Raw genomic sequence first — 17,850 nt, forward strand, 5'->3', positions numbered from 1 at the left:
GGAGAGTATATTTTTAAAGTACTGGACAGCTTTGTGACATGAAATGGACTCTCGTGGTCAAAATGCGTTGGTATCTGTACTGATGGGGCAAAAGCCATGACAGGGAAACATAGTGGAGTGGTAACGCGCGTGCAAGCAGTTGCTCCCGACAACACTTGGGTACACTGCAGTATCCACCGAGAGGCTCTTGCTGCCAAGGGAATGCCTGACAGCTTGAAAGACGATTTGGACACTACAGTGAAAATGATTAACTTTGTTAAAGCAAGGCCCCTGAACTCTCGTGTATTTTCTGCACTATGCAATGATATGGGCATGTAACGCTTTTACAACATACAGAAGTGCGCTGGTTATCAAGGGGCAAAGTATTGACACATTTCTTTTTAAATTGAGAGACGAGCTTAAAAGTTCTTTACTGACCCATAATTTTCACTTGTCATCATGCAAGCGGTCAGACGAGTTTCACACACGACTGGCCTATCTGGATGATGTTTTTTCATCACCTGAATGATCTGAATCTAGGATTACAGGAACTCTCCGCAACTATATTCAATGTGCAGGACAAAATTGAGGCTATGATTAAGAAGTTGGAGCTCTTCTCTGTCTGCATTAACAAAGACAACACACAGGTCTTTCCATCGTATGATTTTTTTGTGTGCAAATGAACTCAAGCTTACAATGTCAAATGTGATATAGCGAAGCACCTGAGTGAGTTGTGTGCGCAATTACGCAGGTACTTTCCCGAAACGTATGACACAAACAACTGGATTTGTTATCCCTTTCATGCCCTGCCTCCAATCCACTTAGCGATGTCTGAACAAGAGAGCCGAAAATGCAACAAACTGTTCTGTGAAAATTTAATTTAAATCAGAAGCCACTGCCAGATTTCTGGATTGGGCTGCGCTCAGAGTATCCTGCCTTGGAAAATTGAGCTGTTAAGACACTGATGCCTTTTGCAACCATGTACCTATTTGAGAGTGGATTCTCGGCCTTCACTAGCATGAAAACTAAATACAGGCAAAGACCGAGTGGAAAAGGATTTAATACTGAGACTCTCTCCAATACAACCCAACATCGCAGTTATGTGCATCCTTTCAAGCACACCCTCCTTATTAACCTGTGGTGAGTTATTCACAATTTTCGATTAACAAATATGGTTTTATATGTAAGATGGTTACATAAAGAGCAAAATGATTGATTATTATTACAGTTGAAGTGGGAAGTTTATATACACTTAGGTTGGAGTCATTAAAACTTGTTTTTCAACCAATCCACTAACTTCTTGTTAACAAACTGTAGTTTGGCAAGTCGGTTAGGACATCTACTTTGTGCATGACACAAGTAATTTTTCCAACAATTGTTTACAGACAGATTATTTCACTTATAATTCACTGTTTCACAATTCCAGTGAATCAGAAGTTTACATACACTAAGTTGACTGTGCCTTTAAACAACTTGGAAACTTCCAGAAAATGATGTCATGGCTTTAGAAGCTTCTGATAGGCTAATTGACATAATTTGAGTCAATTGGAGGCGTACCTGTAGATGTATTTCAAGGCCTACCTTCAAACCTAGCGCCTCTTTGCTTGACATCATTGGAAAATCAAAAGAAATCAGCCAAGACCTCAGAAAAAAATTGTAGACCTCCACAAGTCTGGTTCATCCTTGGGAGCAATTTCCAAATGCCTGAAGGTACCACGTTCATCTGCACAAACAATAGTACGCAAATATAAACACCATGGGACCACGCAGCCGTCATACCGCTCAGGAAGAGACGTGTTCTGTCTCCTAGAGATGAACGTACTTTGGTGCGAAAAGTGCAAATCAATCCCAGAACAGCAGCAAAAGGACCTTGTGAAGATGCTGGAGGAAACAGGTACAAAAGTATCTATATCCACAGTAAAACGAGTCCTATATCGACAAAACCTGAAAGGCCGCTCATCAAGGAAGAAGCCACTGCTCCAAAACCACCATAAAAAAGCCAGACTACGGTTTGCAACTGCACATGGGGACAAAGATCATACTTTTTAGAGAAATATCCTCTGGTGTGATGAAACAAAAATAGAACTGTTTGGCCATAATGACCATCATTATGTTTGGAGGGAAAAGGGGGAGGCTTGCAAGCCGAACACCAACCCAACCGTGAAGCATGGGGGTGGCAGCATCATGTTGTGGGGGTGCTTTGCTGCAGGAGGGACTGCTGCACTTCACAAAATAGATGGCATCATGAGGGTGGAAAATTATGTGGATATATTGAAGCAACATTTCAAGACATCAGTCAGTAAGTTAAAGCTTGGTCGCAAATGGGTCTTCCAAATGGACAATGACCCCAAGCATACTTCCAAAGTTGTGGCAAAATGGCTTAAGGACAACAAGGTCAAGGTATTGAAGTGGCTATCACAAAGCCCTGACCTCAATCCTATAGAAAATTTGTGGGCAGAACTGAAAAAGTGTGTGCGAGCAAGGAGGCCTAAAAACCTGACTCAGTTACACCAGCTCTGTCAGGAGGAATGGGCCAAAATTCACCCAACTTATTGTGGGAAGCTTGGGGAAGGCTACCCGAAACGTTTGACCCAAGTTACACAATTTAAAGGCAATGCTACCAAATACTAATTGAGTGTATGTAAACTTCTGACCCACTGGGAATGTGATGAAAGAAATAAAAGCTGAAATAAATCATTCTCGTTACTATTATTCTGACATTTCACATTCTAAAAATAAAGTGGTGATCCTAACTGACCTAAGACAGGGAATTTTTACTAGGATTAAATGTCAGGAATTGTGAAAAACTGAGTTTAAATGTATTTGGCTAAGGTGTATGTAAACTTCTGACTTCAACTGTATTTGTGCCCTGGTCCTATAAGAGCTCTTTGTCACTTCCCACGAGCCGAGTTGTGACAAAAACTCACACTCATTATTATGTTTAATAAATGTACCGTATAGTGTGTGGCAGGCTTACAATGATGGCAAAAAAACAACATTTGACCCTGGTGCTAAAAGGGGTATGCAGCTGGAGGTTGAATGTTTTAAGGGGTACGGGACTATAAAAAGTTAAGTAACCACTGGTGTAAGGAAACCAATGTGTCCTTTTGTAATTATCCCTGGCCAAGTCGGACCAATTTAAATCCATCCTTAGGGGTCGTAGATAGGCCTTTGAGTCATCACTCTTGCTATGATGAGGATTATTTACCAATTCCATTGATGCCATGAACATTACATTTTCTATTACTGAAGAACCACAGAGGAAGCAGTAATGGAACAGTAATAACAGTGTTGTTCTTGCATGTTATCTTACATCTGGAGTGACTTTGCGCAGCGCCCACACAGAGTGTATGCACTGCACGGTGTCGTATGTCATGACTATGGAGGGCTCGCAGTTGGAGAAGACGATTTTCATGGTGCTGTCAGAGACGTACTGCACACGTGCAGCCTCGAACAGACCTGCCAGAGACACAGGAGATGAGCAATTAACAAGCCATAATGGGGCCAGCAATTAAGGTACCGGTAGTCAGCTAACAGGGCAGCCAAGGAGTGCAAGAGGGCCAACAATATGCTGGCTCCAACATTCATGTTTCAACATCCATTATAGTTTATTTGTATGGTGGTTTCCGCCGTGCTCTTTGTAAACACAATGTCAAACAAATTGTGACAATTTCTATGTATGCGTGTTTGAGAGTCTCACCTGTAGGCCTGCACACCACTGGGGCAATCTCATCCAGAGGGTGCAGCATGCTGAATACTGTGGGAAGAGGTTCCCTGATAACAGAGAAACAAACAGTGGTATGTTCAAAACAAACTACTGACACACTAGCATGAACCAAAATATATCAGAAACAGCAGGGTGTGTGCATTACAGGTTTCTGCTGTGTACCTGGGAGGACTCTGAGAAGCATCGGGTGCAGAGTTTTTGCGTTCTAACAGCAGACCAAACTTAGTAGGCCACAGATTAGAGACCTGTAAAAGGCGAGAGTCACAGAACTTAATTTCATGAAATTCTATCAAGGTGATGTTGGAGAAAAATTTGATAAACATGATTTGTCAACACTTGAATGGCTCACTAAAGAAACAGGCAGTTTGCATTTTCATAGTATCTCGTGGGAAAAGAGACATGTCCCTATTTACAGTAGAATAATGGTGGAGTCTGACGGCAGCTAGTGAGTCATGTCTTATCAAATACAACTGAACCGATTAAAAAATGTATTTAAAAAAAAAAATGCATCCACCAATACAAATCTGGTCTGTAAATGTGGACCCAATCAACATCAGCTAAATTAGCTCCCAAGAAAGCAACGTAATCTACCCTGCATGTCACAACGTAGACTTACGCAATGTTTTCCCCGCAAATCACCAGGAAAACAAAACCAAATTCAAATCATATCAAGTGGACTTCGATGTGAAAAAGAATCACACATAAATGCAGAGGCAGTTAATTGCATGATGGTTTTTTTCATTGTAATCTGAAGCCTCTTGTCAGCTGTCAGTGAGCCAAATCCCCCATTACCATTAGTTAAAAAGACAATGGACTGGTCCTGGAGAATATCAATAACTGTGTAAACAACAATAATTACTGTCCATATCTGCTAGTTCTCCTTAAGGGATTCTAACGAGGAAATTAAAACAGCCAGGACTAGGAGACATATTTTACAAAATGTACAAATAAGGATTTATCTAACAAATGTTCAAAGTAAATCACATTTCATCACAAGTAGTACATCACCAAATTCAACATGTAATGAACACCATGAAACGTCAAATGACAGATCATCCAGCGATGATAGCACACATTTTAGACAATGTAACAGCATACCAATCAGTGATGAGGAACTCACCTGAAAGGGTAGAGGGGAGATAAAGTCCTTCCCTGTCACACTGTGCACATTCACACAGCTGCTCTGGACAATACACACTGTCTGTTCCAAAATCTCCTGCTCTGGAGTACAATAGAGCAAATTAAAACCTCTTCACAATATAACTGAGATATAAAAAAATATATATATATATATATTTTAAATATACAGTACAAGTCAAAAGTTTGGACACACCTACTCATTCAAGAGCCCAGCAGAAGACCCAGAGCTACTTCTGCTGCAGAGGATAAATTCATTCGAGTTACCAGACTCAGAAATTGCAGCCCAAATAAATGCTTCACAGAGTTGAAGTAAGAGACACATCCCAACACCAACTGCAGAGGGGACTGCGTGAATCAGGCCTTCATGGTCCAATTGCTGCAAAGAAGCCACTACTAAAGGACACCAATAAGAAAAAGAGACTTGCTTGGGCCAAGAAACACGAGCAATGGACATTAGACCGGTGGAAATCTGTCCTTTGGTCTGATGAGGCCAAATTATAGATTTTATGAGACGCAGAGTAGGTTAACGGATAATCTCTGCATGTGTGGTTTCCACCGAGGCTGTGTAAGGGCTATTTCACCAAGAAGGAGAGTAATGCATCAGATTACCTGGCCTCCACAATCACCCAACCTCAACCCAATTAAGATGGTTTGGGATGAATTGGACCGCAGAGTGAAGGAAAAGCAGCCAACAAGTGCTTATCATATGTGGGAAATCCTTCAAGACTGTTGGAAAAGCATTCCAGGTGAAGCTGGTTGAGTGTGCAAAGCTGTCATCAAGGCAAAGTGTGGCTACTTTGAAAAATCTCAAATATATTTTGATTTGTTTCACACTTTTTGGGTTACTACATGATTCCATGTGTTATTTTGATGTCTTCACTATTATTATACAATGTAGAAAATAGTCGATATAAAGAAACGCCATTGAATGAGTAGGTGTGTCCAAAATTTTGACTGGTACTGTACATCAATGAGCTCTAGAATTTAATGTAAATAAATTGTGACGATGAGGATGTGGCATCGGCCTACTTACCATCTTTCTTATTTTGTGGAATACCAAAGTTACACCATAATGCCTGAAAAGGGAGGGAGAGAGATATTATTGGATATACATCCTGAAAAAAAAGTATTTATTGATAAGCTGACTAAAATCTTAATGTTGACGATGACAACAGACATGCCATATAATATACACACAGAGTATGTAGGTATGCATGTATGTTTAATATGACATGTTTAGTTTGATCTGGTGATTTTGATTACCTGTTGTACTGGACTGTCCACGGTAAAAGCTTTGTAGACATGGGAGGCTTGACTCTTGCTCCCTTTGCTCCATATGACCATGTTTCCTGCTGCATAGAGCTCCTCATCATACTCCATCTCATCACTGTCCACACTGGAACCCTTTCTCAGCAACCAGCATTCCTGCAAACAGACACACAATAGTGAAAACAATCTCCTTACTCGGCTTATGTATCAAACAGAACCAGCACACAATAGAAAGCGCTTTAAAGAAAAGTATGCACCTGAAACCATAAGCCGAGGAAGGAGATCTTATTTGAACCAAAGCAAGGAAGCTATCTGGCAAACATGTTATTTATCCTAGATATAGCTATACATATTTATCAGTAGCACCCTGTAAATGTGAGAGAAGATGACCAAGAGTTTCCCCCCAGTCTTACCCTCTTCTTCTCCTGTAGAGTGACCTCCTGGAGAGAGCCCACCAGACCGGCTGCTCCATCTGAGGACCAGAGCTCAGAGGCTGGCTGCAACTGCCGGAGCTGCAGGTTCACAGCGTTTGGGTGGTTCTTGCAGTGCTCACGGCCAAACGGGCCAAACGACTGCAATTCCCCTGCGGCTATCATTGTGGCTCTCTCTTCATAGACGTTCGACATGAGTTCCAGATATCAGCATTATTTCTGAGCGAGAGACAGAGAGAGATAGTGTATGTTACAGCATGAAGTCAAATACATTATAAACATCTGACAGTACATCACTTAGCGATATCCTGTTACACTTCACCTGTAGAATGCTGTGAAATACTTCGAAAATCCAATGAGACCAGTGATGAGGCAGAGTGTTCACCAGACTGAAGGGATGCTCAGGTCTGGAAACTTGAGTGAATTGACATGACAACATGTTGGTCAGAGTCAATAAGTTATACTAACGTTAGTTGGGCAGCTCATTGTGAATTGTTTATTTTGGTAGCCAACTCAACTGCTAACTTAGATAGAACATGCTCAACGGAAGACACGTAGCTAACTATAACAACTTACTAATTATAGCTAGATAACTATTAAAATACTACAGCTAGCAATAGCCTTAAAGATATAGTAATTATAATAATAATATAATAATTGTAGCTAGCTACTGTCCGTGGTCATCATTATTTTTGTTGTATCATGACTTAAGCTAACTAGCTAGCAAGCAATTGGCTTGAAGCTAGGCCAGCCGGTTAACTATTTCAGTAGCAAAACGTTCAGCATGAAAGACTCACGTTATAACAGATTGCTAATATTAGCTGGACACATTGCGTAAACTTCAAGTACACATATAAATAACGTTGAGTGTCGCATCTTTGTGTCTGGCTAACTAGCTAGCAACCATGTTTAGATTAGCATACTGTCATACATGCAGTGTCTAGCTGGCTAGCTAACGTTAGCTAGCTAGCATGCTACCGTGGCACAGGCGCGAACCTGATAATAAGGAATAGTCTGGCTCTTGTCTTGGAGTCCTTGTCTTTTCTTTATATGACTCTTCCTGGAGTACCACTTAGTCAGTATTGTCAACATAAAAACACCTTAAAGCAACACATAAAATAAGAATATAGCTAGCTACATCAGTTTTTCAAATGTGCGCGGACATCTTGCTGTCCCGAGATTCTTCTCCTCACTTTATCAACCAATCAAGTACGAAGGAGGAAAGTGACGTGTCAAGTGGTTATATTTCCATATTTATATTTTCAGCAATAGATACATTGTAGCCAGAGAGAATGTACAAAGTAAATTAAGTCTGTTTGACTATGGAACATACACTATATATACAAAAGTATGTGGACACCCCTTCAAATGAGTGGATTCGGCTATTTCAGCCACACCCGTTGCTGACAGGCATATAAAATCGAGCACACAGCCATGCAATCTCCATAGACAAACATTGGTAGTAGAATGGCCTTACTGAAGAGCTAACTGACTTTCAACGTGACACCATCATAGGAGGCCACCTTTTATTTTATTTATTTACCCTTTATTTACATTTTTGCCTTAAATGACATACCCAAATTTAACTGCCTGTAGCTCAAATCCAGAAGCAAAGATATGCGTACTCTTGATACCATTTGAAAGGAAACACTGAAGTTTGTGGAAATGTGAAATTAATGTAGGAGAATATAACACATTATATCTCGTAAAAGATAATACAAAGAAAAAAACATGCGTTTTTTTGTACCATCATCTTTGAAACGCAAGAGAAAGGCCATAATGTATTATTCCAGCACAGGAGAAATTTAGATTTTGCACACTAGATGACAGCAGTGTATGTGCAAAGTTTTAGACTGATCCAATGAACCATTGCATACATGTTCAAAATGTTGTATCAAGATTGCCCAAATGGGCCTAATTGGTTTGTTAATACATAATTGTGCACTCTCCTCAAACAATATCATGGTATTATTTCACTGTAATAGCTACTGTAAATTGTACAGTGCAGTTAGATTAACAAGAATTTAAGCTTTCTCCCCATATCAGATTTGTCTATGTCCTGGGATTTTTTTTTTTTTACTTACAACCTCATGCTAATCACATTAGCCTACGTTAGCTCAACTATCTGGCGGGGGGACACCGATCCCGTAGAGATTTTAATATAGGCCATGCCCAAATTCTTATATTTGTCTCCATTATTTTACATTGTGATTGATGTTCACAAATGCAGGTGACATAGGGACTAGAGACGGATGTGCCTGATCAATATGAGTTTAATAGAAAGATTTAGTAAGCTATTCCTTCCCACAGTGTGCCTGCTAAACTAGGTAGACCTCGCTGCCAATAATCCTGTTTGTCCCGAGGTACATCACAAAAGAGTGTGCCTCCACACCTGTTATTGATTTTTCATACAGTGCATTCGGAAAGTATTCACACCTTTGACTTTTTCCACATTTTGTTATGTTACAGACTTATTCTAAAATGTATTAAATCGTTTCTTTCGTCATCAATGTACACATAATACCCCATAATAACAAAGCATAAACAGGTGTTTAGAATATTTTGCAAATGTATAAAAAATGTAAAACCGAAAATATCACATTTACATAAGTATTTGTTGAAGCACCTTTGGCAGCGATTACAGCCTCGAGTCCAATCCTGCGTTGTATTGGCTGTGTGCTTAGGGTCGTTGTCCTGTTGGAAAGTGAACCTTCGCCCCAGTCTGAGGTCCTGAGCGCTATGTAGAAGGTTTTCATCAAGAATCTCTCTCTGTACATTGCTCAGTTCATCTTTGCCTCGATCCTGACTAGTCTCCCAGTCCCAGCCGCTGAAATCCCCACAGCATGATGCCGCCACCACCATGCTTCACCGTAGGGATGGTGCCAGGTTTCCTCCAGACGTGACGCTTGACATTCAGGTCAAAGAGTTCAATCTTGGTTTCATAAGACCAGAGAATCTTGCTTCTCATGGTCTGAGAGTCTTTAGGTGCCTTTTGGCAAGAGGGCTGTTGTGTATTTTACTGAGGTGTGGCTTCTGTCTGGCCACTCTACCATAAAGGCCTGATTGGTGGAGTGCTGCAGAGATGGTTGTCCTGGAAGGTCCACAGAGGAACTCAAGAGCTCTGTCAGAGTGACCAATGGGTTCTTGGTCACCTCCCTGACCAAGGCCCTTCTCCCCCGATTGCTCAGTTTGGCCAGGCGACCAGCTCTAGGAAGGGTCTTGGTAGTTCCAAACTTCTTACATTTAAAAATGATGGAGGCCACTGTGTTCTTGTGGACCTTCAATGCTGCAAAATATTTTTTTTACCCTTCCACAGATCTTTGCCTCGACCCAATCCTGTCTCAGAGCTCTACGGACAATTCCTTCGACCTCATGGCTTGGTTTTTGCTCTGACATGCACTGCCAACTGTGGAACCTTAAATAGACAGGTGTGTGCCTTTCCAAATCAAGTCCAATCCATTGAATTTACCACAGGTGGACTCCAATCAATTTGCAGAAGCATCTCAAGGATGATCAATGGAAACAGGATACACCTGAGCTCAATGTCTAGTCTCATAGCAAATGGTATGAATACTTAAGTAAATAAGGTATTTCTGTTTTTTGTCATTATGGGGTATTGTGTGTAGAATGATGACAAAATGTGGGAAAAGGGAAGGGGTCTGAATACTTTCCGAATGCACTATATACAGTGTAGATGATATCCAGAGAGCCAACTCCTCAGAGAGTTAAATTCACTATTTATCTTGTTAGTATTGAAGGAAATGTAAAGCATGGCTCTACCTCTGAGAGCAGAGCAGAGAGGCAAAGCTGTAATGTGATTGGATCTGATGACTGGTGATCTCAGGAGTGTTGTAGGGTGGTTTGTGGCTTTGATTACTGGACTAATGAAGCACTGAGACCATTACTGGTCATAATGTTTTCCATATGGCTTGAGACACAAATGTATTTACAGAATTAGTTGGGATGCAATGAAGAAGAACTTTGCTTAATTGATCCATTGCATAGATTTCAGCCTAAAACAGGACAATGATAACAGGTCCCCCATGGGAATGAAATGTGGATTTTGTTCTTTAAATAAAACTAAGTACACGGTTTAGAACATACCAATGATCTATGTTTGTAAATGTTCAATTTCCATGTTCAACTTGCCCTTGGTTTGCCAGCAAAACGGAAGATGATATGTATCAATCATGGTCTTCAATCTGAGGAAAGTCCTCTCCCTCAGTCTTGATTTATTGGACCTAGTTTTGCCATATAATTTCCTCTATTTGGGATCCATTACTCAGAAGATCCAGGTGGACCTTTACCCTGGTGAAGGAACCCATAAATGGGAATAAAGTAATCCACTGGGTAGTGAGTTCCTCAGGCAAACTATGTAAAACTGACTCACCATGAGGGCGTGGCTGTCTGTCATATTAGACCCTGGCCCGTAAATCAGTCTGTCAGTGCCAATTTGGCAACAAACACATTTCCATTATTCAGCGGCTAGATAATCTAAACCACAATAGGCTCTAACAAGCTGTGGCATTCCCCAGCATCCGACTCATAGCCAGGTGTTTTCTGTTGTGTGTTCTGTCCATTAGGTATTGGAGCATGACGAAGGATCAATTTATAGCTCACGTAATGTATTATCCATATTCATGTGACGTGATGCTGACATTATTGCTGGATGACTGGATGTCTGTGCATCATAACACCAAAGGTATGGTTTCAGCAACGCAGTAGTTTATGAGGATCTATAACTGGCTCATCCAATGGAACTTGCAAATTCTGCACATTCCAAAAAAATAATGCATGTGTTTCCTGTATGACAGGGTCCTTTCCAGACTCATCCAGAAATCATCACTGTCAATTAAATGAGCATGTTTCCCAGTCCTTTGTCCGTAATCTACTTGATGTTTGGCATGATTACATTACAATTGTGATTAGGCTTCCAGAGGCTGCTGGTTGAGATAGGACTACAGCCACCCATTCTTGAATATATGAGATGCATTCAACAATGTCACCCAGTCTTGAAGACATGAGATGCAAACATAGGACCCAACACTGAGAATCAGTACAGCTAAACTAGAGTCCAACGCTGATACTGAATCCAGATGCCGAAGTACAACACTGTGGCTCAAACCTGAAGCATATCACTAAAATTAACCCGCAAAACCATTATGAGTTATAAAAACACATTTGTCAGTACTTGAGCCTTGAGAGATATACATGATTGATCTATTTTCCCATGGAACCACCAACATTCCAGCACAACAGCCATACATACGGTCTTTCATCTACCAGACTACAAATAAGATCACAAAATCTATAGTATTAATTCCCTCTGGGATAAACTCTGTTCAATACACTCTCTCCAATCAGAACATCTGTGCACATCTTTACTTAGTTCAACCTAATGAGGGGATGATGGGATTTGTATGTGATTGGTTCTTGTGTAATGGAAGTGTGCAAAGTTATTGCATGAGAGTATCTGACATCTGTGTCAACTGAGCCTTTTATCTGCATTGTGTAAAGGAATGTCAATGTTTAATGTCGTTATATTGGGAGAGACAATGTGGTTAGGAGGAGAGTGTGGTTAGGAGGAGAGAGTGATATAGATTAGAAAGATGATGAGATGAGAAAGGTGGAGAGAGGTGGTAGAAGAGGAGAAAGGGAAGGAGATGTAGGTGCTGAAACTGATAAAGACTATTCATGGTTTCAAGAATTGTTTTTTTCTTCGTGGCTATCAGGCAGACACTGTACAACCACTCAGAGGGAGTTATAGTCCAAGATATCACAAAATGACATAAACCAATTTCAAGTTATGTACCGGAAATACAATCTGGGGAGATGGAAATAGCCACTGTGTCCACATTGTGTATAACATTATATTTACTTTGCTTACCAAATGTTAAAAGGTATTTTTACTGTTTATGTATCTTAGTGCTTTGTTTCCCCCTATTCATTACTATTAGGCCTATACCATTTCAAATGTGTATAATATAAGATGAGTCAACCCCCATGATATGAAATAAGGAATTATTGTATGAGCAAAACCTAATTTTACCATAAGGTTGATTTGAATGAACATGCCAACAAGCCAATGACGAATGCATCACTCCCAATGGGACTTATATGACGTATCAACCCTGATCAAATCTGATTGCCTTCCTGCTTGATGAAAAGTATTCAGATGTATAAAACGAGGGAAGGGTTGAAGGTATAGTAAGAGACGCTGACCAGCGAAGAAGCAACTGAGGTACTGAACAGTGTTCCGTGACTTCTCTAGGAGATACAAACACAAAGTATTCCAGGACCTTGGACAGCACCCGGTACCCAAGAGGAACAGCAGATCATTTACTAAAGAAAATGTAAGACTTTTTCAAATGATGCTATTGGTTTTTGATAATTATGATATTTGTTAGATATTCTTTTCAGTTAGGCTTCACATCACATTCTATATTCTAAAGTTTTTGTCATTGTATCCATCTTCCAGCAAATAAATAACTGTAAATAGTTATTGATTCCAAATATAAGAATTATTTTTGATTGGCATTAGCATTTGATCACATAAACAAATGTTCATACAATAGTTGAAAACAAGTCCTCACCAATTGGATACGTGCGCAACTGCACATTTGTCTTCATTCTCAACGTTTTTGTTTTCTGGTGTCACTGGGTAGCACAATTGGCGAACTTGAATCTTGTGGTTTGCGCATCTGGTTTACTCTTATTCCTTAAAAATATACAATAGAAAGTGTTGATAAACTTGTTTTTCTGTGCATAACGTGGTACCGAATGACGAGACAATAGTTTTAAGAATTCCCTCTCGTTTTCATATTGACCATAAGAATGTAGGCTATCTGAAAGAAACATTATTGAATGAAACCCATATCTCTTTTTACAGGTATAAAGCGATGTTACAAAGGAACGGCTCCCAGCTCCTTTTCCTAATAGCCCTGTGCAGTGTGTTATATTCCCGGACTCAGTGTTTGCCATATGCATCTATGAGGTAGGAATAATACCACTATTACTCATTTAAAAATGTATTGTTTTTGTGCATGAGGACATAAAGGTTTAAAAGAGCATCATTAGTTACTTTTGCCAAAGAGTTCAAGAACTGCAACGATGTACTAACTTTTTCTATTATAGGCTATCGGCCAATAACTTTATGTGTACCAATAGGAATTTATATCATCATGGACAAATACATTATAGGCTATAGTGTTAACGTGTTTTAACTTATTCTAAATCTGGATTAATCCATAAACAAGATAGTCAACAATTAATTCGTCGACTATATCCTAGAACAATAGTACTTTCTAACAATAACATTTAAGTCTTGAGAAATGTTATGTAATTGTTTTCCACAGGCTACTTTCATATACGTGAATATTGATTGTGTTCTCTGGATGATTAAGAAAGTGATGAATAATCAGTGGAACGTGGTCATTTCTTCCAATGGAATATTGAATGTCAGGATACAAAAAATGTCTGCCTCGTGACTTAATGTCGTTTTGGTATTGTCTAAGAGTAATCGACATAGGCCCATATTTGTTTTACCCCAATATTAGCCTATTGAAACGCTCCGCCCATAAATGACTCCTAAACCACCTTTTCAGATTTATGCTAGACAGTGTGACTAATAACTGTTTTAATCTGTTGGCAGACCGACGAGACACGCAGACGGTCTCTTTACAAGTGGATACAGCAAACTTCTTGGACAGCTATCGGCGCGGCGGTACCTGGAATCCTTGATTGGAAAGCGAGTCAGGTAGACTGTAGTTTATGCGAGTCAGGTAGACTGTAGTTTATGCTTTTCCTTCAGATTAGCGCGCAGAGTTTAATGCCCCTATTAAACTCGAATTCAAAGTATTTTAACAGTATGATAATATTGATATCAACATATTTTCAGGGACATTCAGGTTTATTGAAAACATTTAGAGTCAGGAATCATGACAGAAATATATATTCCACAAAATGTTCTTCCGGTATGCCTATTTTGGGATTTTAGTCTCATTGAAAAAAAATTGAAATATCCTTAAAAAAGTTGTATTAGCATATCTGCCTTGAAAACGGTTAATAATCTCAATTGTTGTAATTGTATTATATTTGTCATCACAATTGTGATTTACTTCTGGTTTAAAAACCCCTATTTATTGGATAAGTTCAGTAAAAGCCAAAACAGGTTAGCAAATGTCTCAAAAATGATGGACTAAAATGTGTTATGGTTAATTTGTCACAGTGATGATATGATGGAGGACCAGGTACCAGTGAAGCGCCACTCAGATGCCATTTTCACAGACAACTACAGTCGCTTCCGCAAACAGATGGCTGTGAAGAAATACCTGAACTCAGTTCTGACGGGAAAGAGAAGGTGGGAACAAGTACAGAGCACAATAATGTATTGTGTGTTTGCCAGTGTGCATGCATGTGTATGTCCGAATGTGCATTTTTGCAGTGTGCCTCCACAGTGTGAGGAAAGTCAAATGTACCCTTCTTGTCTTTTCAGTCAAGAAGACCCTCCCATGCAAGAAGAATCCAGAAGTGAGCCCTCATTTCTTGAGAGCTATGATGACGTCGATGTAGATCACCTTCTCAATAACTTCCAATTGGTAGGTTCAGTCTCTCTCCTCCTCCTTCTCCATTCACTTTCACTCCACTCTCATTTATAAGTTTAGTTGAACGCCATATCAATTGGGTTGTTACTGTGGTGGTCATTGCATAGAGAGGGTATGGAACACAGTGTGGTCGCACTGCTACGCATACAGACAGCAAGACCTGACATCTGTATAGTGGAGTTGTAGTGGGACAAACGTAGCTGCATTTACAGTACATTGTACTGCTAAGAACATACTGTATAGCCATAGGGCTACTTTCATTTTACTACAGGAGCTCAGCTATTGAAAATGTATGGGCAATAGAGTATGATGTTTCTACTAAATGAATGCCCTTATCACGTCTTCTCATACCATGATTTGAAACTCTGTTGCATGTACTTGTGATTCTCTCACTATTCTGATCAATAATCAATTATCTGCACCTTTCTCTTCCTCCCTCTCTCCCTCACTCTTTCCCTCTGCTCCAACTGTCTTTTTCAGCCACTCTGAGGAAGACCCACTGGTGCGATTACCTCAATCCATCAACCTCATCGATTTGCCATCCAAAACAATATTTAAGTTCTTCAACAATGGACATGTTTCAAAGTCAAGTGTGGTTATCTCTACAGTATAAAGGAAATGTTTACATTGTATACAAGATATACTAAAACTACAAATATTGGTCTGAAGATGTAGGCCACAGTAAATACTATATACGTCCACCTGGGATCAGATAGATTTGCTTTGACCAGGACTGTAAATGGTAGTTCAATAAATGCATTCCTAAAACAAACTTTATATTGGTATAAAGTATAATCAGCTCCTACAGTAGAGGACCACATTTAGAGCGACACTGATGCATATAATCACTTCATATCCATGTGGAACAACGCTATACCTTGTGCATAAACTTACCTAGAGCATTTAGTTATGTAAAACCGTGCATCCAAATAAAAGATGTCCATTTATTTTTCAAAGCTGAGTAATTTTGTAAGTCAATATTGATGTTGATTATTTCTTTTCATGTGAAAAAGTATTGCACAAAAGGACAAATTACACCACAAACTTCTAGTTGCACTCAACATGTGCTTTGATGACCTGCTCACCTGAATGAAGATGGTAAACAAAGAATACTACATTTGATTTCATTTCATATCAACTTCATACCATTTGAAATGACATGATCAGTTTCATGACAATACAAATGCTAAATTAGCATGTTATTGGCTATCAGATCAAATGATCAAAACATAGAGAAGGACTTGAATGTAACTACCTTCTGTCTCAATTAAGGTTGGCACGGATCTTAACTTTTTTCATTATTCACTTCAAAGACATGAGACAAAGAATAGCATAACAGATACACATTTACATAGATTTATTTCAACAGACATAGATAAATCATAGGCTGTCTTCTAATCATCAAAATTATTAGAGGACTGTGAGAAAGATTGTTTCCACAAAGCGAGAATTATTGTTCCATTTTTTAAACGAATGTAACTTCGAATATATTCAGTGAATAAAATGACATAGGCTATACTTGTGCAATTGTTTTTATGTGTGATTCTTCTTGCCATTATAGAAGGATTCAATTGGCATAATGAATAACAAAGAATAGCCTTGGATTTTACATCTACATTTAGCTTTTTGCTAGAGAAATGTATAAATATATATATATAAAAATAGGGACCTGAACAGACATGACATTTGTGTACACCTCTAATCTCACCTCTATAAGTATAATCTCAATCACAATGAACATATCCAATTTGCATTATGAAGCATTGACATATTATGATAGTTATTTTAAAATATATTTTGGTCGTTATTTACAGTTACATAGTAAGCATATTGATCAAGGTAAAATTGTTTTGCAATATGCATTGGCCTCAGCATGTACAGTGGGGAGAACAAGTATTTGATACACTGCCGATTTTGCAGGTTTTCCTACTTACAAAGCATGTAGAGGTCTGTCATTTTTATCATAGGTACACTTCAACTATGAGAGACGGAATCTAAAACAAAAATCCAGAAAATCACCTTGTATGATTTTTAAATAATTAATTTGCATTTTATTGCATGACATAAGTATTTGATCACCTACCAACCAGTAAGAATTCCGGCTCTCACAGACCTGTTAGTTTTTCTTTAAGAAGCCCTCCTGTTCTCCACTCATTACCTGTATTAACTGCACCTGTTTGAACTCGTTACCTGTATAAAAGACACCTGTCCACACACTCAATCAAACAGATTCCAACCTCTCCACAATGGCCAAGACCAGAGAGCTGTGTAAGGACATCAGGGATAAAATTGTAGACCTGCACAAGGCTGGGATGGGCTACAGGACAATAGGCAAGCAGCTTGGTGAGAAGGAAACAACTGTTGGCGCAATTATTAGAAAATGGAAGAAGTTCAAGATGACGGTCAATCACCCTCGGTCTGGGGCTCCATGCAAGATTTCACCTCGTGGGGCATCAATGATCATGAGGAAGGTGAGGGATCAGCCCAGAACTACACGGCAGGACCTGGTCAATGACCTGAAGAGAGCTGGGACCACAGTCTCAAAGAAAACCATTAGTAACACACTACGCCGTCATGGATTAAAATCCTGCAGCGCACGCAAGGTCCCCCTGCTTAAGCCAGTGCATGTCCAGGCCCGTCTGAAGTTTGCCAATGACCATCTGGATGATCCAGAGGAGGAATGGGAGAAGGTCATGTGGTC

The 17,850-nt window shown here is 39.5% G+C and overlaps 2 protein-coding genes across 3 annotated transcripts in view; one reads left to right on the forward strand and one right to left on the reverse strand.

Annotated features, from left to right (window-relative positions):
• LOC139571006 (anaphase-promoting complex subunit 1-like) overlaps positions 1 to 8,521 on the reverse strand; it is a 60,038-nt gene extending 51,517 nt beyond the window's left edge. For both annotated transcript variants that reach the window (XM_071393446.1, XM_071393445.1), the window contains exons 1-9: positions 7,543 to 8,521; positions 6,869 to 6,960; positions 6,529 to 6,765; positions 6,110 to 6,271; positions 5,880 to 5,922; positions 4,827 to 4,927; positions 3,869 to 3,951; positions 3,680 to 3,753; positions 3,293 to 3,438 (exon numbers count right to left, since the gene is read on the reverse strand). In XM_071393446.1, coding sequence (XP_071249547.1) covers positions 3,293 to 3,438; positions 3,680 to 3,753; positions 3,869 to 3,951; positions 4,827 to 4,927; positions 5,880 to 5,922; positions 6,110 to 6,271; positions 6,529 to 6,741 — 822 coding nt within the window. In that variant the 5' untranslated portion in view covers positions 6,742 to 6,765; positions 6,869 to 6,960; positions 7,543 to 8,521. The remainder of the gene's footprint in view (positions 1 to 3,292; positions 3,439 to 3,679; positions 3,754 to 3,868; positions 3,952 to 4,826; positions 4,928 to 5,879; positions 5,923 to 6,109; positions 6,272 to 6,528; positions 6,766 to 6,868; positions 6,961 to 7,542) is intronic.
• A 4,196-nt stretch (positions 8,522 to 12,717) lies between these two features.
• LOC139571007 (VIP peptides-like) lies at positions 12,718 to 16,676 on the forward strand. The gene is made up of 6 exons (XM_071393447.1): positions 12,718 to 12,899; positions 13,436 to 13,540; positions 14,198 to 14,302; positions 14,774 to 14,905; positions 15,041 to 15,143; positions 15,630 to 16,676. Coding segments are annotated over exons 1-6 (456 nt in total). The 5' UTR covers positions 12,718 to 12,897; the 3' UTR covers positions 15,639 to 16,676.
• The last annotated feature ends 1,174 nt before the right edge of the window (positions 16,677 to 17,850 follow it).

Source organism: Salvelinus alpinus, chromosome 3 (assembly GCF_045679555.1).
Source record: "Salvelinus alpinus chromosome 3, SLU_Salpinus.1, whole genome shotgun sequence".
NCBI lineage: Eukaryota > Metazoa > Chordata > Actinopteri > Salmoniformes > Salmonidae > Salvelinus > Salvelinus alpinus.

Coding starts and splice junctions, on each gene's coding strand:
- LOC139571007 (XM_071393447.1), top strand. Junction 14,303..14,773: donor TTGATTGGAAAGCGAGTCAG/GTAGACTGTAGT, acceptor AATTTGTCACAG/TGATGATATGATGGAGGACC. Junction 14,906..15,040: donor GTTCTGACGGGAAAGAGAAG/GTGGGAACAAGT, acceptor TTGTCTTTTCAG/TCAAGAAGACCCTCCCATGC.